At 42.0% G+C, this 25091-nt stretch overlaps 1 protein-coding gene across 8 annotated transcripts in view; it reads right to left on the bottom strand.

Annotated features, from left to right (window-relative positions):
* The window catches only part of anks1ab (ankyrin repeat and sterile alpha motif domain containing 1Ab), a 119571-nt gene that overhangs the window by 73378 nt on the left and 21102 nt on the right, over nt 1–25091 (bottom strand). For 6 of the 8 annotated variants that reach the window (XR_015850785.1, XM_088338958.1, XM_088338960.1 and 3 more), the window contains exon 1: nt 3860–5120. Coding sequence is in view for 7 of the 8 variants with exons in the window: in XM_088338958.1 (XP_088195084.1) it covers nt 3860–4066 (207 nt within the window). In the remaining variant the exon portion in view is untranslated. Of the gene's footprint in view, nt 1–3859; nt 5121–25091 lie in introns of those variants that run through there. The other 2 variants (XM_088338957.1, XM_088338963.1) reach the window with 2 other exon arrangements.

Here is a 25091-nt window from a genome sequence, read left to right on the forward strand (position 1 = left end):
CTCATTAGCTGCACCGCTTATCCTCAGTAGGGTCGCGGGGGTGCTGGAGCCCATCCCAGCAATCATCGGGCAGTGGGCAGGGGACACCCTGAACTGGTTGCCAGCCAATCGCAGGGCACACAGGGACAGACAACCCGCTCGCTCATTCACACCTAGGGACAATTTGGACCGGCCAATCCACCTGAAATGCGTGTCTTTGAAATGTGGGAGGAAACCGGAGTGCCCGGAGGAAACCCACGCAAGCACGGGGAGAACATACAAACTCCACACAGGAAGTCCGGTAGCTGGATTTGAACCCACACAGGAGGTTCCCCATACCATAGAACTGTGCCGCCCACGCGCCAACCACTGCGCCGATGATTAAAATAATCAACCTGTCAAGATTTGAGCCCACATTCCTAACATTCCAGTCATACCTTTTTGGTGATGTCACTGCTTTAGAGTGCCCGTAATGTTAGGAATGTGGTGATGTCATCTTTTTTTTAATGTTAGGAGTGCGGCGACGTTTTCACTTTGGAATCCCTGGAATGTCCGGAATGCAGTGATGTAATTGGAATGAGTGGAATGCTAGGTCGAATCCTGAAAGGTTGATTACCCTTTGATGAAAATTTTATTCTATTATTTCCTCTGACGCCCATCATCAGCCAATTTGCATTCTTCTCAAAAGCGAGAGCAATGGTTTTGACATTGCTCATTCGGTTAAGTCAAATATATTTACTTTTATTTACTACATCTCTTTATTAGGTCAATTAATAAATCGTCATTTCGGATTTTTAGGAAAAATAATAAAACTTATATTAATAGTATTTGAAGTTGAAAAGATTATTTGGATTACCGTATTTTCCGCACTATAAGGCGCACCGGGTTATAGGGCGCACCCCAAAAAAATAGTTTTTGGTCCTATATTTTCCATACATAAGGCGCACCGGATTATAAGGCGCTACGATGGGAACGTCGACAAAACAGTCAGATAGTTCAGTCCAACTTATTATCCCCTTAACATTCCGAAAGCTTGTGTGGATGCGGTGTCCGTACGATGTCACTCAAATGCATCGTTCCATCACTCGGAAGGTTAAAGTCTTGGGATTCAAGAAATGCCAACCATTCCTTAGTTTCTATTTTCTTTTTCGTTCGCAGCTTTACTGTGCATATGACAATAAACACTTGGAATTGAGTTTAATTTAAAAATAGAACACATCAAGATCAGTCTGAAACAAGATACTGGGAAAATATATAGCCAGAGTAGCTCACCGAAGTCGTTGCGTTCAATAATAATGTGCAACCATGGTCCTCTTATATCCGTGAGTGTAGTAAATCCAGGAGAGTAAAATATTTACAAATACAGAATAGTAAAAAAGGTTTTCTCTATGCCGTACTGCAACCCAACGTGTGATTCACAATTATCTTTTTCGGCCAATTGCAGACTTTGTTTTGCCCCTTTAGCCTATGCAAGCCTGGAAATGATAAAAAGGATCCGCCCCCTTTACCTCCGAATAACTTTAGCCAATAGTGATCGATTCAACTGATGATTGACACATCTTTTTCGGCCAATTGCAGGCTTTGTTTTACCCCTTTAGCCTATGCGAGCCTGTACATGATAAAAAGGATCTGCCCCCTTTACCTCCGAATAACTTTAGCCAATAGTGATCGTTTCAAATGATGTTTGACACATTGGTAAGCCAATGAAACGCCGGTATATAAATCCCAGCATATACCGTGGACGACTTTGCGTGCGGGGGAAAATCTAGTCGGTGGCTGCTTGCCTTAGTTGCAAGAATTAGCGACTTAATATTGATCAATATTAAGTTGCAATTGGCCGAAAAGGATAATTGTGAATCACACGTTGGGTTGCACGACGGCATAGAGAAAACAGTTTTTACTATTCTGTATTTGTAAATATTTTACTCTCCTAGATTTACTACACTCACGGTTGTAAGAAGACTATGGTTACGTACCATTATTGAACGTGATGGCTGCAAGAGAACTTAGGTGAGCTATGCGGCTTTATATTTTCCCGGTATCTTGTTTTATAACGATCTTGATGTTTCTGTGATGAGTCTATTTTTAAACTAAATTCAATTCAAAGTGTTTATTGTCATATGCACAGTATAAAGAACCTCGTTTCCCTGCATACTAAAATTCTTACTTTGCTGTCCACACAGTTGCCAGCAAAAAATAAAATGGTAACTAAGAAGTGTTTGGCATTTCTTGAATCTCAAGACTTTAACCTTCCCAATGATATTTGGAACGATGCATTTGAGTGATTGGTGACATTGTACAGACACTGTTTCTGTTCATGTCTGAGACACGTATTTGCTTCTTGGCAAGCTTTCAGAATGTTAAGTTTGACTGAACTATCTGACTGTTTTGTGGACGTTCCCATTGTAGCGCCTTATAATCCGGTGCGCCTTATGTATGGAAAATATAGGACCAAAAACTATTTTTTGGGGGTGTGCCCTATAACCCGGTGCACCTGATAGTGCGGAAAATACGGTAGATTGGATAGATTTGGATAGATTAGATTAAACCTAATGTTTTTTTCATTCCTTGGCCAGTAGTATTGAGATCAGGAAATGTTGTTACTATCTGTCCTTTAAGGAATTTTCAGCCGTGAAGGGTCCTAAAAATGAAAAAGACTTAATCAACTGCCCTTCTATCTAAAAGTTTTGCCTCCCATGACGTATACTTTGGGCAGCAGTAGGGAGTGACAGGATCAGGACCAATGTTCCCTGTAATTTTCCACGGGTCTGAGCGTTCACACAAAGTCGGTGAGCAACGCTTGAAACAACAGTGAGAAACCATAATCCCAAGTGTGGCAAGATAATTAATTCTCAAACATGTCCAAAACTTGACATCAAGTTACATTTTGCTGAGTTTCCGGCAATGCAAAATTATTTTCCTCTTTTGAATGAATCGACTCATGTACGATTGCAAAGGTTGTACGGCCTACAAACGTTGTTTGTTCTTACAATTCTTTCACAAGATATCCATTTCTTTTTTTTTTCCTGATGTATTTTGTCGCATAATATTAACATTTTTGGGGGGCTTATTTAGTCGGTTGTAAGATACAGAACTGTACTTAATCACATTTTTTAGTGGAAGTACAATGTTGGCAACAAGATTCACTTGATATAATTGGAAATTATTTGAATGCAACACAGACTTTTTCTTCTTTTTTCCATGTTTTTTTTCTACTTTTTTTTAAATTCCTTTAAAAAAAATCTCATTGTGTTTATTTTTTCCGAGCTGTTACTTTTTTTCTTTTTGTTTTCTATTTACTTTTTCCCTACATCTCTTTCTTTTCTTTTTTTCTGGCTTTTTTCTAAATTTTTCTTTCCTTTTTTCTCTTCCATTTGTTTCTTTATTTCTCAGCTTTTCGCTACTTTTTCATTTTGGTATTTTTTTTCTTTTTTGTTCTATTCCCCCATTCCTTTAAGTCATTTTGTGCATAATTTTACATAATATTTGGTTATGTTGGGATTAAAGAAGCAAAAATAACTTGAAGAGCCGTTTAGGACCCGAAAGAGCCGGTTCCTTTTAGTGAGCTGAGCTGAAGAAGCCGGTTTTTGACCAACTCTACTAACTTTACTCAACTTCCTTCTACTCTGACTCGACTTCAAAATACCGCATTTAGGACACAACGTCAGGGGAACCCTTGTATTTTTACCTTCATGGACTGTAACTTTGACTTAAGTCGCTTCTTAATTAGTCATTCTGAGCCCTCATTTTTGTGCGCTGACTAGATTTTCTTGTGCGCAGAGAATGTGCGAGCAGTGCGCCATCGCGCACGCGCGCAGCTTAGAGGGAACACTGATCAGGAGACAGAGGCGGTGGTAGAGGGTCAATCCGGGTGACTCACCATGAAGCGCAGGTCATCAAAGCCGTTGAGCAGGAACTTGCCCTCGTACTGCGGCAGCCCGACGCGTTCCAGCCACTCGCCCACCGGCTGGTCCAGGGCTTTGCCGCACGCCCCATCTGCCGAAAGAGGGAAGCGCTTGAGCAGCGAGAAGCCGTTGAGCCGGTAGCAGCGGCACTCGGAGGACGACACGTGGCACTGCCACATCATCCTCGGCCAGAGCCGAGTGCAGCAGCACCAGGCCGGGTTTGAGGGAGACAGGGTCCGGGGGAGAGGGAAAAAAACTGGGGGGTTCGGGGACGGGTCGGCTCCCGCGAGCTGCAACGCGGGAAACGAAAAGGGAAAGGAACGCCAATGAGGCAAACGGGTGACAGGTCAGACGAGAGTGAAGGGAAAGCGGGAACCCGTCTGGCAAATTTGGGCTGTACTGGGCCCACTAAGCAGACGAGTGGGTGCAAACCGGGGAGAGGCTAACCGCTCCGAAGACATCACAGAAAACATCAATATCCACACAGCAACACACTCTATCCCTAAAGTCGGGGTACGGGGGGTCGGTCACCACGTACTTGTAAAGCTCTGGCTGAGTCCCATGGCTTCATTGGTCAAGCGCTTTGAGAGCTAGGGCGCAGATGGTACGAGCAAGGTAGCAGCATTCTTAAAGTACACTTGAGGTACTGGGGTGATCATTTTTTTGAAGGTGTGGGGCAACCACAAAGTAGGTAGTTGGGCGTGTTTGTAAAATCCTTCCGGATCGGACGCTTCCTCAACTCATGATCCTAAGGCGAGCAAGGGAGTCCTAGGAGGCATTCACGCCACATCGCTGGTTCCCCGAAGCTTCGTTGAGTGGAAGGAGAGCGTCGCAGCCCACCCGGCTCCTTCGCCGCTTTGCTGCATGCCCGCCCCTGTTCCAATGGCGGTTGAGGGGGGGGCACCGCAAGCGCCTCAGTACTCACAGGGCATGCCGTCCCGACCCGCCTGGTTCTCCGGCCACCGTTGCCGCTGGAGCCGCTACAGTCCTCCCCCAATACTTGAAGCAAAGATCATGCCCTCCTTCCCCTTCTCTCCCCTCTCTCTGTCTCTACACCTTGGGTCTCATCCCTCCTCCTGATATCACCCTCGCAGACCTCGCCTCTTTGGCGTTCTGCGCATCCGATCTCCGAGCCCCCGTTTTTCCCAGATCGCACTGCAGGGCTGCTGTATGGGGTGCTGCTCCACGTAATCACCCCTCCTCGCCTTCCCCTTTTCCTCACTCGCCTGCTCTCTCTATGATGAACGCACACCCCGGTCTCTCTCTCTTGCGCTCTGATTAGAAATGCACATGCAGAAGCGCTCTGATCTTGCCAGTGCGGGAAGGACACCACAGGTAGCGCAAAAAAAAGACTGCTTGGACTCTCAGGCTATGGCTAGGGTCGGGAACGTGTGGCAAAAACCCGCTCTCCACACAAAAGCTAATTCTCCAGCACATTTAGCGGAGGCTCAGTTTGACTGTCGTTTTTGCCGTAAATAATGGTTTTAAAACATGGTGCGAGCAGAGTTCTTTTGTAAAAATGTAACAAAATCTTGCAAATGAAAATGATACGAATGTGTTCAAAACAGTGTGCTATTTCTTCCTTTCTTTTCTCTCTCTATTTTACTCTCTCTCTCTTTCTTTTGCTTTTACTTTCTCTCTGTTTTCTCTCTCCCTTTCATTTTCCCTTTCTATTTTTGTCTTCAATTATGGCTCTTTCCATAAGTACATCTGGCTAAGGGGGGGGCCATATTATTCATCTCTGTTACTTTCCATTGTAGTGTACGCAAAACCGATGCAACACAGTCATATTAGAGGTAAGATCGGGCCAAAAAAAAGCACCCGAGCCCGACGCAGGCCCGAGGGGTATTAAACCCGACCCGGACCGAGCCCGACTAATTAACTGGATTTGCTGGCCCGGCCCGAGGGGGCCCGAAATTACATATTTTATTTATAAGGAGGGGTGATTTATGATAACAAATTAAACCCTGCCTTTTGTTACAACATCTAGGCCTAAGTTAAATAAAACTGTATAAACATTTACATCTTTTATATTTCTGTGTCTGCACTGCAGATGTTACATTAAGCGACAATCTGTCATTGACGTTTTTTTTTTTGAGGTAGCGAAAACATTTAAGGGCGTCCGTCATTTTGACGACTTGATCATTGGGCCATAATCCACAGCAGCAGTAGTAGTACGTCCTTAAGATTTTAGCGCAGCACTTTCATTGAGGGGGTGTTGACGTGTTGTGCCCTTTTCCGACTCCTATGCAAATCCCCCCCCCCCCCCCCCCCCCCCCCGATCGTATTCTATATAAAACGCTTATTAAAACAATAAAGCGAGCTAATTATAACAATTGGGAGATCCTAGTCTATATAACGCGTTTATTTAAACAATAAAGCGCGATCGTATTCTACAAATTGCGTTTTTTAACGCGGATGAGAATGTCACCAACGTCAATGTACGCTTCCGACAAAAGCGATCGTATTCTATATAATACGCTTTAAAACAAAATAAAGCGAGCTAATTATAATAATTGGGAGATTCTAGTCTATATAACGCGTTTATTTAAACAATAAAGCGCGATCGTATTTTACAAAATGCGTTTGTTAATGCGGATGTGAAAAGTCACCAACGTCACTGTACGCTATGATTTCCGCAATCACAACTAATTGTACACAAATAATATTTATTTGATTTACTATATTCCTTGGTCTAGTATCCATACATAGTTTAAGTATATATTTTTAATGAACATATATTTATAATTATTAATTAATTAAAAAAAAAAAAAAAAAAAAAAAAAGCAGGACCGAACCCGACCCGACCCGACCGTATGACTGACATTTCAGGCCCGACCCGGCCCGAAATTGCCTCGGGTTCGGGTTCGGGTTCGGGCTCGGGCCATAAATCTTAGGTCTAAGTCATATACAGGGGCTGGGTAGGGTTACTTTAACTTGATTACTTTCAATGACTTTTGGATTACTCCAATAGCAAATATGCTAATAAAAGACAAAAGAAACTAAATATGAATAAAATGATGACTCACAACACGTGGTAAGCTTTCTCTCCTGGCTTTGATCTCTTTGATCTCTGGCAAAACTAACATAAAATGCGACAGAAACAAAATAAATCCAAACAGCTTGAAGTGTCCTTGGGTAAGACACTGAACCCCTAATAGCCCCAATAAGCAAGTTAGCGCCTTACTAGGCTGCACAGCGGCTATTGGGAAATGTGAAGCACACTGTAAAGCGCTTTGGGAAGTCTTGACTTGAAAAGCGCTATATAAATGCAGATCATTTCATTTCATTTCACATGGAAGCTCATTAAACAATATGTGTTCAAGATACAAATCCACAGAACAAACTGTAAACACTAGAAAACCCTAGCCAAGCACCCGGAGCAATTTGAGAGTAAGAGCTATAGGAATGGGCGGATCTCTACGCGCGTAGCACACTGTTTTGAACACATTCGTATCCTTCTCATTTGCAGGATTTTGTTACATTTCTACAAAAGAACTCTGCTCGCACCATGTTTTAAAACCATTATTTACGGCAAAAATGAAGCCTCAACTAAATGTGCTGGAGAATTTTGTCTTAAAGTGTATGATGTGACTTCATGGCCATTTGAATCAAAGGGACAATGTGAACAAAGCTGGCACCAAAGAAAACTACATATTTTTTTGTTTGTAGTACCTTATTTACTATTATTTACCATTTCGTTGGGCAGCACGGCGGCGCAGTGGTTAGCGCATGTGCGGCACAGTTCATGTCTTGGGAACCTCCGTGGGTTCAAATCCAGCTCCAGACTTCCTGTGCGGAGTTTGTATGTTCTCCCCGTGCTTGCGTGGGTTTCCTCCGGGCACTCCGGTTTCCTCCCACATTCCAAAAACATGCATTTCAGGTGAATTGGCGGTCCAAATTGTCCCTAGGTGTGAATGAGCGAGTGAGTTGTCTGTCCCCGTGTGCCTGCGATTGGCTGGCAACCAGTTCAGGGTGTCCCCTGCCCACTGCCCGATGATTGCTGGGATGGGCTCCAGCACCCCCGCGGCCCTACTGAGGATAAGCGGTGTAGCTAATGAGATGAGATGAGACCATTTTCGTTTGGCAGTCCGAATTCTAAAGCCTGACGGGCCTCATGTGGCCAGCGGGCCCCTAGTTTGCCTAGCTCTTAAATGAAAAATCATATATTTATCGACAAAAAGCCCAGCACATTTGCCTCGCTTTGAAACTAACCTAGTTTAGATCTGGCGTTTGCAATGAGGGAACATCTTGCATGACAGGCAGGAATCAAACTCGTGTCCTCCTGTCGTGCGTTCGCATGTCATCCGCTTGAGAACACGCTCGCAGGTTGGACCTTATGTAAAAAGGAAAAAAAGACACGCACAGTCTGGGGAGACTTTGATCTTAATAGCATTATGTATGACGACGCTAGCTCCAGACCTCCAAAAAGCCTGCCTACGGTATACATCTCGTGCTAGTTGATAAAAGGAGCACGTTGATTGTATGGCGGGTTAAAGTGAAAACGGTAATGGATTGTATGTTTCAGGCAGAGAATTAAGAAAACGCAACAGGGATCAGCCCAAAAACAACTCTACCCTTCAATAATTCATCTTCAGAACAGAGCGATATGTGTGGGTTGCTTTCTTAAGTCGAGGAAAAAAAAAGAAAGAAAATGAAAAAGACAGGGTTTTGTCAATTTTCTATTTTTTTTTATTTGCGGAATGTTTACAATGTGAAATTAAATACATAAATGACAAAAAAAAGGAATTTTTGTGTTTTGAATTATTATTTTAAGGTGAAATGAGCTGCAGTACCCGATTTGGCTATGGAGGGCGAAACATGAAACTTAGCTAAAGACATTCGCCGAGGCCTAAAATACAACTATAAAAATTTTCATGAAAATCAGTTCAGCCCTTATGGAGCCTATAAGTCAGATACACACGCACACACTTACGCACACACAATTGTGTAAGTAATTTAGATTTTAATTACCGTATTTTCTGCACTATAAGGCGCACCTAAAAGCCTTTATTATTATTTTTTTTTTTTCAAAAGCTGACCATGCGCCTTATAATACAGTGCGCCTTATATATGGATCAATATTAAGTCGCAAAGTCTTGCAACTAAGGCAAGCAGCCGCCGACTAGATTTTCCCCCGAAGGCGAAGTAGTCCGCGGTGTATGCTGGGATTTGTATACCGGCGTTTCATTTCCTAACCAATGTGTCAATCATCATTTGGATCAGTCACTGTTGGCTAAAGTTATTCGGAGGTAAAGGGGGCGGATCCTTTTGATCATTTACAGGCTCGCATAGGCTAAAGGGGCGAAACAAAGCCTGCAATTGGCCGAAAAAGATGAATGTGAATCACACGTTGGGTTGCACTACGGCATAGAGAAAAACATTTTTTACTATTCTGTATTTGAAAATATTTTACTCTCCTGGATTTACTACACTCACGGTTGTAAGAAGACCATGGTTACGTATCATTATTGAACGTGATGGCTGCAAGAGAACTTAGGTGAGCTATGCGGCTTTATATTTTCCCGGTATCTTGTTTTAGAACGATCTTGATGTTTCTGTGATGAGTCTATATTGAAACTAAATTAAATTCCAAGTGTTTATTGTCATATGCACAGTAAAGAACCCCGTTTCCCTGCGCAATAAAATTCTTACTTTGCTGTCCACACAGTTGCCAGCAAAATTGAACAAAACAGGGATCACAAAAGCATAAGTTTAAGTCAGGGGTGTCTAACCCATTTTAATTCAGGTGCCACATGGTAGGAAAAACATTCTTACGGGGGTTGAACTTATAGAAAAGAGAGAAAGAGAGAAAGACAGAGTGGGACAGAGATAAACAGAGAAAATGAGAGTGAAAGAAAGAGTGAGACAATGACAGAGAGAGAGAAAGAGAGAGAGAGAGAGAGAGAGAGAGAGAGAGAGAGAAAGAGACAGAGAAAGAGAGAGGGGAGAGAAGACAGAGATGGAAAGGGAAAATGAAAGAGTGAGAGAAAACAGAGAGAAAGTAAGAGCAAAAGAAAGAGAGAGAGAGAGTAAAATAAATAGAGGGAGAGAAATAAAGGAAGAAAGTGAGAAATATAGAAAAGGAGATAAAAGGAGAGAAATAAATAAATGGAAAGTAGGAGCCTTCACTCTGAAAACGCTGGTCTACTCGTGAGCCCAAGAGCCAAGAAGAGATCCACAGGTTCGAGAGCGTTCTCCGGTGCTGTGGAACGCTCTTCCCCCTGAGATTCGATCTGCAACCTCAGTGGAAATGTTCATATCTAAGCTTAAAACACACTTCTACTCCATAGCATATAAATAACCTATATTTTATGTTGATAATATGTGTGTTATTTGCCCTCATGTAGGTTTTAGATGAGGGGATGGTTTCATAATGGTCTGTAGTTTGCAATAGTCTCTGATCTGTGCAGCCCTTTGAGACTCTTTGTGATTAAGGGCGTCACAAATGAACATGAACAAAAGAGAAAAAGTGATTGTGCCGACTGTGTTGTATGGTGCGGAGACTTGGAGCTTGAACGCAGATTTGAGAAGGAAATTAAATGTTTTTGAAATGAAGTGTTTGAGGAGTATGTTAGGAGTGACAAGATTGGATGGATTGAGAAATGAAATTGTGAAAGACAGAACTGGAGTAGTCGTGGAACTGAACAAGCGTGTTGATTAGAGAGTACTCGGTTGGTTTGGACACATGGAGAGGATGGATGAGGAGGATCTACAGAGCAGAAGTCAATGGAAGGAGACCAAGAGGAAGGCCGCCATTGACGTGGATGGATGGTGTTATGAGTGCACTGCAGGAAAGAGGTCTAAATATAATGAAAGCTCGAGCTCTTGTTGGTGATAAAAAATGAGTGGAGAGGTGTTGTGAAAGGATAGTGGGATGTTTAGACACGTTCTAAGGGATGGGCAGGGCACCTGTATGATGCGACAGGGGTAAACCAGTGAAAGCTGCCGGGCCCTGCTGTTGTTTTTGTATGTGTTTGCCTTGCTGTCGCCCAACCCCTCGGGGGATATGACCAGATAGATAAATAGATAGATAGGAACAAAATAGAAAAAGTAAGAAAGGGATAGAAAAAAGTACAAGAAAGATGGAGACAGAGAGGGGGGAGAGACAGAGAGAGAGAGAGAGAGAGAAAAAAGAGAAAGAGACAGAGAAAAATAAAAACAGAGAGAAGAGAAGAGGGAAAAAGCAATTGCACCTAATACCAACTGTTTTTACGGAGGCATATTTCTCTTTCACTCGACAACCACCACAACAATGACGTCATCTCGAAGGAACGAGATCTCGTTTGCCGAGATCGGCGCGAGACCAAAACAACAATGGCGGATCTGCCTGACGAAAAGTTTGCGGTAAATCTTTGTTGAAAAAAAAAAGTAATCGGGTAATAATGACAATTTGGTGTCAAAAAAATTGCGTCCCGGGGACGCACGTTGATTTGACACAATGCGTCCCCAGCAAAAATGATGCATCTAGGACGCAGGGACGCGGGCAAACGAGAACACTGGACTAAACTGAATTTAAAATCAAGTGCTCCATAGAGGGACCTGGACCATTATTTTGCTTTCAAAACCAATGTAATGAAACAAATTGATTGAAAAACAAATGTAAAAAGTAAAATAACATGTAGATGTCTGAGTGTTTTTTTTTATTCATAAATGCAAATGAGAAAAATGGAAAGGTCTCCAGGCCAAATGTTTTTACCTAATGTGATCCACGGCTCCAAAAGATTGCCCATCCCTGACTTAGATCAATGTAGAGACTGTACAATGACCAGACAAGGGTATACTGTAGTGACAAATAAATAAGACGAGAAGTAAATGAGTACAGAGGCAGTTCTACTAACTAATGTCTCTACATAGGAAAGTTTCCGGTTATGAAGAACCTGAACAGGAAAATATTGCCTCTAGTTGTCACAATCACCCGGATCTGGAACACCTGTGCTCAGGATTTGGCGCCAACAGCCAGGACAGCTGATTGGCGCACCCTGTCCATTTAAATCCTCAGCTTCCGGAAACAAGCTGTCTGATAGTACTATGCTACCTGTTGCCATCTGCTCAGAAAGCCCGTACATCCGACTTTTTACCTGCCTCCTGTTTTTCTACTTGATCTACGTTGCCGACCCGTTTCCGAATTTGCCTACGACCTGCCCTGCCCGTCTGATTCCTGATCACATTTCCGAACACGACGACGCCTTTCTTCTCCAGCCCCGACCAGCAACACCAAGCTTCGTCAATCCGTCAAACAACGGATCAAAGAATCACGCCTTGTCATTCCTTCCTTCCAATAAAAACCAAGAAACGAGTGCAAGTGATCTCAGTTTTCCTTCCGTCCCGCCTGACACTAGTTACATAGGGGTTTTAGCATACAACATAAGAAATACAGTACAGTATGCGCTGCTATTAGCCTCTACCAGAGTTTACCGAAGGTAAAAAAAAACTGGCTGTCGTTTAGAATCTGCCTGGCAACCCAGTGCACATGCATGCCCACAGCATGCTGTTCGTGTCACTGTCACGGTTCAGAGTTCAAAGACGAGGAGGAGGAGCGTCCCAGCAAGGTAGCGGGGAGGAGGACGCAGCCATCATTCAATCACTCCAAATCAGGGTTGGGTAGGGTTACTTTAACTGGATTACTTTCAATTACTTTTGGATTACTCCAACACCAAATATGCTAATAAAAGACAAAATAAACTAAATATGAATAAAATGACTAAATTGTGTGCAGGCTTGGGGAGTAACGGAATACATGGAACGGCAAAAATGATGTTGGCAAGCTGTTTGGATTTATTTTCATTTTGTTTCTGTCGCATTTTATGTTAGTTTTGCCGGAGATCAAAGAGATCAAAGCCAGGAGAGAAAGCTTACCACGAGTTGTGAGTCATCATTTTATTCATCAACTTCAACTTCAAAAAAGTGTATATTTCCAAAGGTAAGGGTGGGAAAAATATATATCCACTATTGTCCGCCGCGTCCACAAACAGGTCTCACCTTTACCCCACTTCCTGTCACCCTGCGTTTGTTTCGCCCCTTATTTTTTATTCGCCCATGCAAAACATATCAGAATAAGTGTCTCTGGTACCTTGAGTGTGAGAATGAGATATGATCTATTGCTTTTTCTTATGTCATCTACATCCAGGGTTGGGTAGGGTTACTTGAACTTGATTACTTTCAATTACTTTTGGATTACTCCAATACCAAGTATGCTAATAAAAGACAAAAGAAACTAAATATGAATAAAACGACTCAATTTTGTGCAGGCTTGGGGAGTAACGGAACACATGGAACGGCAAAAATGATGTTGGCAAGCTGTTTGGATTTATTTTCATTTTGTTTCTGTCGCATTTTATGTTAGTTTTGCCAGAGATCAAAGAGATCAAAGCCAGGAGAGAAAGCTTACCACGTGTTGTGAGTCATCATTTTATTCATATTTAGTTTCTTTTGTCTTTTATTAGCATATTTGGTATTGGAGTAATCCAAAAGTAATTGAAAGTAATCCAGTTAAAGTAACCCTACCCAACCAAGCTCCAAATTAAAGTAATTCTAGCAAAATTTCATGAAGTCTTGTAATTTGTGAAATGGATCACTCGGAAAAGTCGGGCTACGTCTGCCTTGCATATATCCGACTGATTTTTAAAGATGGCGAAAGTTGCTCAGGTTAGTGTCCTGGCTTCCGTGGCGCCCCTACGGCATAAATCTGGACTAAAAAGACACACGCCTTGGTTGACTCTCCTCTTTATTCTCTTTACTGCAGGTCCTCCCAGCCACATTGCCAAATGGTCAAATTTTCTGACGACACAGTCCTCCTATCTCTGCTGTCAAGTCAAACAAACCATCAAAGTTCAGATCTACAGGAGTTTGTAGAATGTTTTAGGAGCTCATCTCTCGAGTTGAACGTTGACAAAACCAAGGAGATAATAATAACCTTCTCCCCCAACCAGAGGAAGCTGGCTGAGACAGTCACCACCAAGATCCAAGTAGTGGAGATTGTGGATGTGTACAAATACCTGGGCACCACATTTGACAGCGTGCTGAGGTTCTCTTGGAATTTTGAAGAGATCCTCAAGAAATGCCAACAAAGACATTATCTCCCAAGGAAACTAAAATCTTTCGGGGTCAGTAGTAACATCTTCACCACCTTCTACTACTCCTTCATTGAGAGTGTGATCACCTTCTCTTTCATTTCCAGGTTCCTCTCCATCAGTATACAGAATAGAAACTGCCTGTAAAGGTCTGCTGCAAAATAATAGCCTCAAAGAGCTCTCACAACTCTGTGTGAGCAGCAAACCACCAAATCAGCCTGCAGAATCCTTCAGAACCCGACACACATCCTGTCCCCGGAGTTTGATTGGCTGCCATCAAGACGCAGACTTCGCCGACCCGGCAGCAGGACTCAAAGGAGGAAGATTTCATCCCCAGGGCTGTTCATTTTCTTCATGCTGAGGTTTTGAGTTTTCCCTTGTCCTCATGTAGGTTTTAGATCAGGGGAATGTGTTAAAATAGTCTGTAGTCTGTAATAGTCTGTGCAGCCATTTGAGACTCCTTGTGATTAAGGGCTATACAAATAAACATGACTTGACTTGACTTGACATCATTGGATCAGTTTTTCAACACACTCGAGGCAAAAAGGTGAATGGATTTTTTTAATTTCCTTTATTCTTTAAATTTAAAAAGCCTCTCTTCTTACAAAGTTTTCAGGTTACAGAGCTACTCCCAGAACATATTAAATTCATAAGTAGAGCTACCACTGTACATTCGAACATATGAATTATTATTATGTGCAATAAGTAACTCATCAGATTGGAATATTGATGTAATGATTTTAAAAAATATATAAAAACGATATCTTGAATACTTACACAAGTATGACTATATGCATTAACCAGGGTTGGGTCAGGTTACTTTAACTTGATTACTTTAAATTACTTTTGGATTACTCCAATACCAAATATGCTAATAAAAGACAAAATAAACTAAATATGAATAAAATGACTACATTTTGTGCAGGCTTGGGGAGTAACGGAACACATGGAACGGCAAAAATGATGTTGGCAAGCTGCTTGGATTCATTTCATTTTGTTTCTGTCGCATTTTATGTTAGTTTTGCCGGAGATCAAAGAGATCAAAGCCAGAAGAGAAAACTTACCACGTCTTGTGAGTCATAATTATATTTCTTTGTTACAGTCATCTTGCGCTTATAGTAGAGTGCCTAAAACACCACACAACAGAACAGGCAATTAGGATTAATTATAATTATTTGGAGTGAGCAAGCGAGCAAAGGGAAATAATTCTAAGGATTAACATGTCGGCTTTTAAAGACTTAAGTAGAGACGCAATACAGGACTGTAAATTGTCTTCGTGTCAGTCTACTGATTGACAGCTAATCAGTCCTGGCCGTCCCCTGGGAACCGCTCCAGCAAATAAATGAATGATCTGAGATATTTTTTTCTAATGAATTAGCCATCCAATCCCGTTACTTGCCGCATAGGTGCCGAAGCAGCGGATATCCCAGTGTGCATTGCGGCTCACTACGGCAGCCGTAGCGTTACCGGCAGTGGGATTATGAAGGCTTTGAGGACGCCCGGTTTGATCGACGGCCAGGGTTGGGTAGGGTTACTTTAACTGGATTACTTTCAATTACTTTTAATTTACTCCAATACCAAATATGCCAATAAAAGACAAAATAAACTAAATATGAATAAAATGATGGCTCACAACACGTGGTAAGCTTTCTCTCCTGGCTTTGATCTCTTTGATCTCTGGCAAAACTAACATAAAATGCGACAGAAACAAAATGAAAATAAATCCAAACAGCTTGCCAACATCATTTTTGCTGTTCCATGTATTCCGTTACTCCCCAAGCCTGTACAAAATGTAGTAATTTTATTCATATTTAGTTTCTTTTGTCTTTTATTAGCATATTTGGTATTGGAGTAATCCAAAAGTAATTGAAAGTAATCCAGTTAAAGTAACCCTACCCAACCCTGTTTATGCAATCCAGTTTTTTTGTCACGCTGGTAACACGCATCACAGAACATAAAGCCTCCATTATCATCCTCCTCATAGCGTAACCAGGAATATAATTGAGTCAATTTTGGCAGAAAACTCCTTTTCTTGCTAGGAGTATTCTTTTGTTTATTTTCTTTCGTCGAATCGTTCGCTTCAGCACATGTGCTTTCCTTGCCGGAATTATTGCCGTTGTTATCACTCTCTGCATTATGTTTCGACTTATTACTGACACTGATAAATGACCAATTTTGTGTTGATTTTTACCTAATACTGTTTTTTCGGAGGCATACTTAACCTTCACTCGACGACAAGCACCACAACAATGACCAAACAAACAAACAACGAAATCTCGTTTGCCGAGATCGACGTGCAGACGAAATCTCGAACCGCGAGACAAAAACAACAATGGCGGATCTGCCTGACAAAAAGTTTGGAGTGCGATAAATCTTTGTTAAAAAAAAAAGTAATCGGGTAATAATGTCAATTTTGTGTTCCGGGGACGTACGTTGATTCGACACTATGCGTCCCCAGCAAAAATGATGCGTCTAGGACGCGGGGCAAACGAGAACACTGCCCACTGCTGCTCATCTGCACCTAATGAAGATGAGGCCGTGCATGGGCGAGTTAAGATGCTAATAGCCAGTAAGAAGGATCTAATTCTAATTCAGTGTGAGACCCCCACAGTTTGACTAAAGGGAGCTTTTTACACCACCGCATCCAGACAAAGCCTGTTAAAAATACCATCCGCCCCTTCTGTGACTTTCACTGCTTGGGGATAACGACAGGGAGATAATGATGCTCCTTCAGGAGAGAAAAGTGGGTCAGAATCAAGATATTGTGTCCTGTGATATGTCTTTAAAAGTGAAATAGACATAGTTTGAAGCTTAAACAGTGACAGGCAGTTGGGGAACTCAATCAGGCTGTGTGCATCTTGTATATAGACGATAAAATATGCTCCCTAAAACACCGTTACAGCTATTAAGGGTTGAATTGGAGTCTTTTGGGAGGCCGGGAAATGATTCATTGGTTTTCAGTTATTTCGTATCGCTCGATATACAAGCAATTTAAGATATGAGCAAAATTTGAGAACAAATATAATCTTGTATGTAGAGGTGTCAAGTCAAGTCAAATTTATTTATATAGCCCTTAATCACAAAAATGTCTCAAAGGACTGCACAGGATTACAATGACACGATGACCTGATCTTAAACCGACATGCGGGCAAGGAACAACTCAAAACCTCAGCGTGAGGAAAAAGAGAAACCTTGAGAAGGGACCCCACAAGTGGCATCCCCCCTTAAGGACGACCAGGGTGAATTACATTTAGTATTACAGTACACAAACATAGTAAACACTAGGTAATATGTTGAAAATTTGTCCGGAAAGTGCATGACAGCAGCGATGCCCCAGCCTGTAAACTAGTCCAGAAAGTCTATGACGGCCACGACGCATTTTCCCATCTCTGCCAGCTGGTCCATGCAGGCGTTCACATGCTTCAGGTCAAACGCTGGTCCGCTAACTCATCTCAAATCGTCCTTCTCCTTCGTATCACCACTAGGCAGGCAGTCGGAAAAAGACAGGACAATACAGAATATGAGGTGGGCATCAATCATAAGCTTTGAAATAGAAGTGTGTCTTAAGCCTCGATTTAAAAACTTCCATTGAGGTTGCAGATCTTATCTCCGGAGGCAGGGCATTCCATAGCACCGGGGCCCGGATGGAGAACGCTCTCAAGCCTGCAGACTTTTTGGCTCTCGGAGTCACAAGTAGACCGGCATTTTCCGAGTGCAGACTCCGTGCAGGAACATATCACTGTATATATTTTAGGTCTATGTTTTTCCTGACTAATGAAATGGTCCTTTATTCAATTTCGAAAGTCTATTTATGGAATGACGTTGATCATGCTTTGCCCCTTCCAATTGTGTTATCCTTGTAAGCCATCACAGTATATACTCTTGTCACTTGTTATGAACAGGTTACAGTAATCCCATCCTATATCGCGGTTTACTTTTCAGTGTTTAGCTACTTCGTGGATTTTGGTGTTCCGCATTCTGATTGGCTAACAGTCAGTCACTGCCACCGTTTACCAGTGCTTTGCTGAAACTCTTCACTTTGACATTCAGAGCACTGGGCATAAATCACATTGCGTCAACACCCGCCGCGGCTATCCTTGACAGTTGTTTGAAGAGTCAGATACCTATGGTCGGCACCTATTTTAAGCTAGCTAAGTATCGTCCAAGAGTGCACCGGATTTTGCCTAATGCAGGCTCCCCGCAAAGAATAGAGTTCACTGTAGTGTATACAGTGGAACCTCGGTTTTCGAAGGCCTCTCAGTTCGAACAAATCGGTGTCCGACCAAAAATTTCGAGAAATTCTTGCTTCGCTATTCGGTCAAAAAAATCGGAGTTCGAACGCCTATAATGCGTGAGTGCGTACGCTAGGATGCGATGTTGAGCAGTGTACGGGTGTAGATCGCTCTTTTCGTGACCAACTGTTATCGCGGAAGTGCTTCGTTTTGCTTTCAATTTTAATATAGGTGTACGAAGTGTTTTAGCCCCTAATTATGCCTCCGAAGAAAGTCAGTGCAAGCAGCAAAGTTGCTACAGGTGAAAAAAGACAAGTAGTGCGTACAACTATTGCATTTAAGAAAGAAATGATAGCACCACCGTCCACCTGCGCCTTCTGCTGACCACCACAAAGGTAAGAAATCGTATTCATAATTCTTTTCTTTATCCTTTTTTTTATTTTTACACGTTCATGTTAGCGTAATCTTTCGTACGGAAGATTACGATAACGCGAACGTACGATTAGCCTGGGTTAGCATTATGTTTACGTCGAACGTTCATGGTAAACATTCAGGGTGTTGGAACGGATTAAAACGATTTACACTATTTTTAATGGGAAAAATGATTTCGGTGATCGAACAAATCGGTTTTCGAACAGGGTTCTGGAACGGATTATGGTCGAGAACCGAGGTTCCACTGTATTTGTCCAAAAACCCAAATTACACCATATCTTGCATGTAAACAGACCCAAAGTAATTTTAGATTCTACAAGAGTGAAAGAAAAAATATTTGGGAGCTTTGGGTTTAAATGCAGATTCCAATTAAATTCCCATACTATCAGGCCTTATTCAACTACTTGCCGAAGCTACGCTGGAGTACGCTAGCTAGGTCGCTTGCCTCTTAATTGAAAACAACATTGCAATAACCCGCCTCTGTTTTCGTAGGAAGAAGCGTCTTGTCAACGTGCAAGGAAATAAGCAGCAAAGCTGAATTAATTCAGGGAAAATGAGGACAGGATTGTATTTATTTGATTTTTTTTATAACAGCCGTGTGTATTTGTGTTCATTTCTGTCACGTGTGTCAAGAAATTGTGCATTTCTTTTAAGCTCATTAACACACAACAATATTTCCTTGGTTGTCCTTGGAACACCCCAGTTGATCTCTTTTTCTGAAGTGACGCATCTGATGGGCTATTGATATCCAGGGTTGGGTCGGGTTACTTTAACTGGATTACTTTCAATTACTTTTGGATTACTCCAATACCAAATATGCTAATAAAATACAAAAGAAACTAAATATGTGTCACAATCACATGTATTGGGAACACCTGTACTCAGGTTTTGGCGCCAACAGCCAGGACAGCTGATTGGCGCACCCTGTACATTTAAATCCCCAGCTTCCGGTAACACTTTGTCCGATTGTACTCATGCTACCTGTTGCCTTCAGCTCAGTAAGCCCGTACCTCTGATTCTTTGCCTGCTCCCTGTTTTCTTCTGATTGATCTCCGTTGCCGACCCGTTTTTGTAAATCTGCCCTGCCCGTCTGACTCCTGAACTATTTTCCGAACACTACGATTACGCCTGTCCGCGACCATTCCCGCCAAGCCTTCACCCGCCTGTCAAGTTCCGTCAATCCGCCAACCAACGGATCGAAGAATCCCACCTTGTCATTTCCTTCATTTCAATACAACCAAGAAACGAACGCAAGTGATCTCAGTCTTCCTTTCGTACTGTCTGACAATATGAATAAAATGACTAGATTTTGTACTGCTTGGGGAGTAACGGAATACATGGAACGGCAAAAATGATGTTGGCAAGCTGTTTGGATTTATTTTCATTTAGTTTCTGTGGCATTTTATGTTCGTTTTGCCGGAGATCAAAGAGATCAAAGCCAGGAGAGAAAGCTTACCACGTGTTGTGAGTCATCATTTTATTCATATTTAGCTTCTTTTGTATTTTATTAGCATATTTGTTATTGGAGTAATCCAAAAGTAATTGAAAGTAATCAAGTTAAAGTAACCCTACCCAGCCCCTATATATGACTGTGTTGCATCGGTTTTGCGTACACTACAATGGAAAGTAACAGAGATGACTAATATGGCCCCCCCCTTAGCCAGATGTACTTATGGAAAGAGCCATAACTGAAGACAAAAATAGAAAGGGGAAAATGAAAGGGAGAGAGAAAACAGAGAGAAAGTGAGAACAAAAGAAAGAGAGAGAGAGTAAAATAGATAGAGGGAGAGAAAGAAAGGAAGAAAATGAGAAATATAGGAATGGGCGGATCTCTACGCGCATAGCACACTGTTTTGAACACATTCGTATCCTTCTCATTTGCCAGATTTTGTTACATTTTTACAAAAGAACTCTGCTCGCACCATGTTCTAAAACCATTATTTACGGCAAAAACGACAGTCAAACTGAGCCTCAACTAAATGTGCTGGAGAATTAGCTTTTGTGTGGAGAGCGGGTTTTTGCCACACGTTCCTGACCCTAGCCATAGCATGAGAGTCCAAGCAGTCTTTTTTAGCTTCTTTTGTATTTTATTAGCATATTTGGTATTGGAGTAATGCAAAAGTAATTGAAAATAATCAAGTTAAAGTAACCCTACCCAACCCTGTTGATATCCAAACAATGTGTCTTTTTTCACAATCCCGCACTCCATTTTCCTGAAACAGGACGACTCCTTAGCGAGTGACACACATTTGAATAACGGCAGTAAAGAATCTCGATAACCTCCGTAGAAGCGAACGTGACTCAGTTGAATGTGGGGCATTTTTCTATTAATAGCGCACATACACCTATGTTATATGTCAAGAACGTGTGCGCGTTTGTGTGGTGGGGCGGAAAACGCGAACAAACACATTGCATATTCTTGTTTATGTAATACAGAGTAACCTCGGGCGCTCCGGTAGTTATTGGAACCAAGGATTACAATGAAATTTGCATTCTGAGTAAAGGCCTTCAAAAACATCGAGCAGGACATTTAAAGGGAGGAAATACAGTGGAACCTCGGTTTTCGAACGCCTCTCATTTCGAACAAATCGGAGTCCGACCAAAAATTCAGAGAAATTCTTGCTTCGCTGTTCGGTCAAAAAATCGGAGTTCGAACGCCGGTAATGCGTGAGTGCGTACGCTAGGGTGCGATGCTGAGCGGCGTACGGGTGTTTTAGCCCCTAATTATGCCTCCGAAGAAAGCCAGTGCAAGCAGCAAAGTTGCTACAGGTGAAAAAAGAAAAGTAGTGCGTACAACTATTGCATTTAAGAAAGAAATAATAGCAAAATATGAAGGAGGTGTGCGAGTGTTTGATCTTGCAAGGGAATACAGCATGGCTAAATCTACGATCAGTACGATACTAAAGAAAAAGGAGCCTGTGAAATCTAGTGATGTGGCTAAGGGAGTGAGTGCTATAAGCAAGCCAAAGAGAAAAGAGAAATAATGAGAGAGGGGGAAGGAAAGAGAGAAAAGGAAGGAAAATCAGAAGAAAAATAGAAAGAGAAAAGGAGAGAAAAGAGAAGGAGAGAAAGAGAGAGGAGGAACAAAGTAAGAAGGAGGTGTGCGAGTGTCTGATCTTCCTGGGGAATACTCCACCGTCCACCTGCGCCTTCTGCTGACCTCCACAAAAGTAAGAAGTCCTATCCATAATTCTGTTCTTTATCCTTTTTTTGTAAACGTTCATGTTAGCGTAATCTTTCGTACGGAAGATTACGATAACGCGAACGTACGATTAGCCTGGGTTAGCTTTATGTTGGTGTTGGAACGGAGCCCAACTTTCAGGGTGTTGGAACGGAGCCCCCTTTCCAATAAACCGCTCACCACTTGTTGTGGAGACCCGGGTTCTAAGTGACTTGTAAACGACCTGATTTTTTAATTTTTACACGTTCATGTTAGCGTAATCTTTCGTACGGAAGATTACGATAACGCGAACGTACGATTAGCCTGGGTTAGCTTCATGTTTACGTTAAACATTTAAGGTAAACATTCAGGGTGTTGGAACGGATTAAAACGATTTACATTATTTTTAATGGGAAAAATGATTTCGGTGATCGAACAAATCGGTTTTCGAACAGGGTTCTGGAACGGATTATGGTCGAGAACCGAGGTTCCACTGTACATAAACGGCGGGTAACGATTTCTGAATTAAACGGACACAGTGTAATGTTTGATCACTAGATGTCACTGTATTTTGTCGTTTAACCAAAAGCGAATGCTACTTTGCAGGAATAAGATTACAAACTAAAGACTCGAACTGAGAAAATAGCATTATTTTTCTTCTGTTTTGTTTTTTGCCCAGCCATTCATAAGGTTTTTGCTTTTGGGGGGTACCCTAGGCAGCAAGATGGCCGACGATCATGTCGGCGAGGCTCATGTTATTTGAAATGATTGTCCAACATCTTGTCATGTCCTGCACGGTTGTCATGGCGCCCAGCTAGCCCCGCCCATTGACACTGGCTCACCTGCATTTCCTGATTACTCCCATGGGTATTTGGAACTGTCCTTTGCCAGATCGTTGTTTACCCTTGTTGAAAACTTGTTGATACCTGTTTATTCTTGTTTTTCTTGTTGGACTTTGTTGCACTCCGGTGTAACATTCTGAGAGATTCCTGCAAGTTCTGTTTGACTCTGAGAAATTCCTGGATTGTAATTTTGCCTGCATTTGAGCCAAATGCCTGCTTTGTTTTGTTTTTGGTCCGTTTGTGTGTTGGACAACTTTTCTTTCTCAATTAAAGTGACAGATCGTCTACGCAAATGAGTTCCTACTTCCTGCTTCCCGACCCGCTTCGTGACACATCTTGCTGCTATTCCCAAAAACCTTACAAAGCACTAGAAGAAAATTTGGTGCCATGATTACTTTGAGTCTCCCTAGTTTGTAATCTTTGTTGTGCTTTCTAGCACTTTTTTTCATAATACAGTGTTCCTTTATTGAATCAAGTTTTTTTTTTACTAAATAACATGCAATGCCCCTTAAGGAAATCCTGTTTTTCTTACTTATGTTGGCCAAGTTACAATCTTGAAGCATTTCAGTCGAAATATAAATCACAAAGATGGGTTATTCAATGAATTGTTTCTCTGTTTTGCAGTCTTTCCAAATTATCCTAAAAAATATACCTTACCTTCTCAATAAAAGCATTTATTGACTTGACGCCATTGAGCGCGAACTTATGTCAACTGAGGACACGGTGTGGACACTCTTATTGTGAAGGGGAGGGGGAGGCCCTGACACAATGCTTGGTCATGGTGAGTTACCGCTTCGCCCACTATATTTTTGTAAGTACGTTGAAATAATGTCAGAAAGAATAAAACATATCTGCTTAGATTCATTTTATGCTGTTTGTGGTCTTTCTTTCCAGGGAAAGGCCATTATCCAGTGATGATAGATTGAAGTCAGTCAATAAAGACCTGTCATTCCACTGACCTTCGACACTTCCTGGTATAAAGTCTGGAAAAAACGTACTTTCCATTTCCCACAAAACACACATAAGCAACGATGGAAATAGATTATCAGCAATCACAGCACTACCAACAATATTTTTATTACGCAGCATAAACTTAAAATGGAATAACATCCCTGCTAGCGTGACAAGGACGGCCTGTTTTCTTTCATTGTATCTCATATTATAGCGATCGCCACACAACAGTAAAAAGCAATAAACATACATTTCTGATAACTGTCAAGGCAGCCTCGATCGTGAGCTCTTTTTAGCATTTGCAACACTTTGGTGTTATGACTGGTATGTCGATGTATATGATTCAGAACACCAATGACTATAATTGGGTCAATACCCACTGCCGGACGCTGGTTTCCTCTCCACATGGTGTAATTAGGTCATTACAATAAATATTCTGCACCTCACATCTACAAGGATTAGTAACCTTCACATATTATTGCACCGACCTACATTTTTTACAAATCTTGCATACGATGTCCAAATTACAGTGGAACCTCGTTAGTTCGCGGATCCACTTTTGCGGGTTCAGAGCTTCGCGGGTCTAAAAAATATACCTTACCTTCTCAATAAAAGCATTTATTGACTTGACGCCATTGAGCGTGAACTTATGTCAACTGAGGACACGGTGTGGACACTCTTATTGTGAAGGGGAGGGGGAGGCCCTGACACAATGCTTAGTCATGGTGAGTTACCGCTTCGCACACCCCCCTTCCTTTAACTCCTCCCACCTCTCCCCCTTCTTATGTGGCGCTCAGTCTCTTCTGTCACATTTAATCTCAATTTTGACTTTATTATACCAAAAGCAAGCGGTTGTTTGTACTACCTAAACACGGCTAATTGTGTGTGGTTTCGTGTATTTGTTGTAAAAGCCGTTCGATGCCGCTAGCTAAAGTATGTTGTTATTGTCATAAGGTAGCTCTTTCACTTTCATTAAAATGAACACAGACCATTTTTAACTGTTGTTTCCCAAAACGCTTCACAAACACTCATCAAATATCACAAGCAACGAGATCTTGTTGGCCGAGATCGGCGTGCAGACGAAAACTCGAACCGCGAGACCAAAACAAGAATGGCGGATCTGCCTGATGAAAAGTTTGGAGTGCGGTAAATCTTTGTTAAGAAAAAAGGTAATCGGGTAACAATGACAATTTTGTGTCAAAAAAGTTGCGTCCCGGGGATGCACATTGATTGGACACTATGCGTCCCCAGCAAAAATGATGCGTCTAGGACGCGGGGATGCGGGCAAACGAAAACACTTGGGTAATTAGGTGCAGGTGGGTGCTGATTGGACACACCTGTGCCCAGTTCCGAACCCGGTCGGCGCCCCAGGGGAAGGTGGCGTACCAGATCCTAACAATATTGACCAAATAGAATGAGAGTTTATTATGAACACTTACCATGGAGGAAGTCCGCGGTTGCTAACAGGTGTATGCATCGATTTATCAATCTATCTATCTATCTATCTATCTATCTAT

The sequence above is a fragment of the Urocampus carinirostris genome, chromosome 6 (genome assembly GCF_059441175.1).
Source record: "Urocampus carinirostris isolate Australia breed hairy pipefish chromosome 6, RoL_Ucar_1.0, whole genome shotgun sequence".
NCBI classification, from domain to species: Eukaryota; Metazoa; Chordata; class Actinopteri; order Syngnathiformes; family Syngnathidae; genus Urocampus; species Urocampus carinirostris.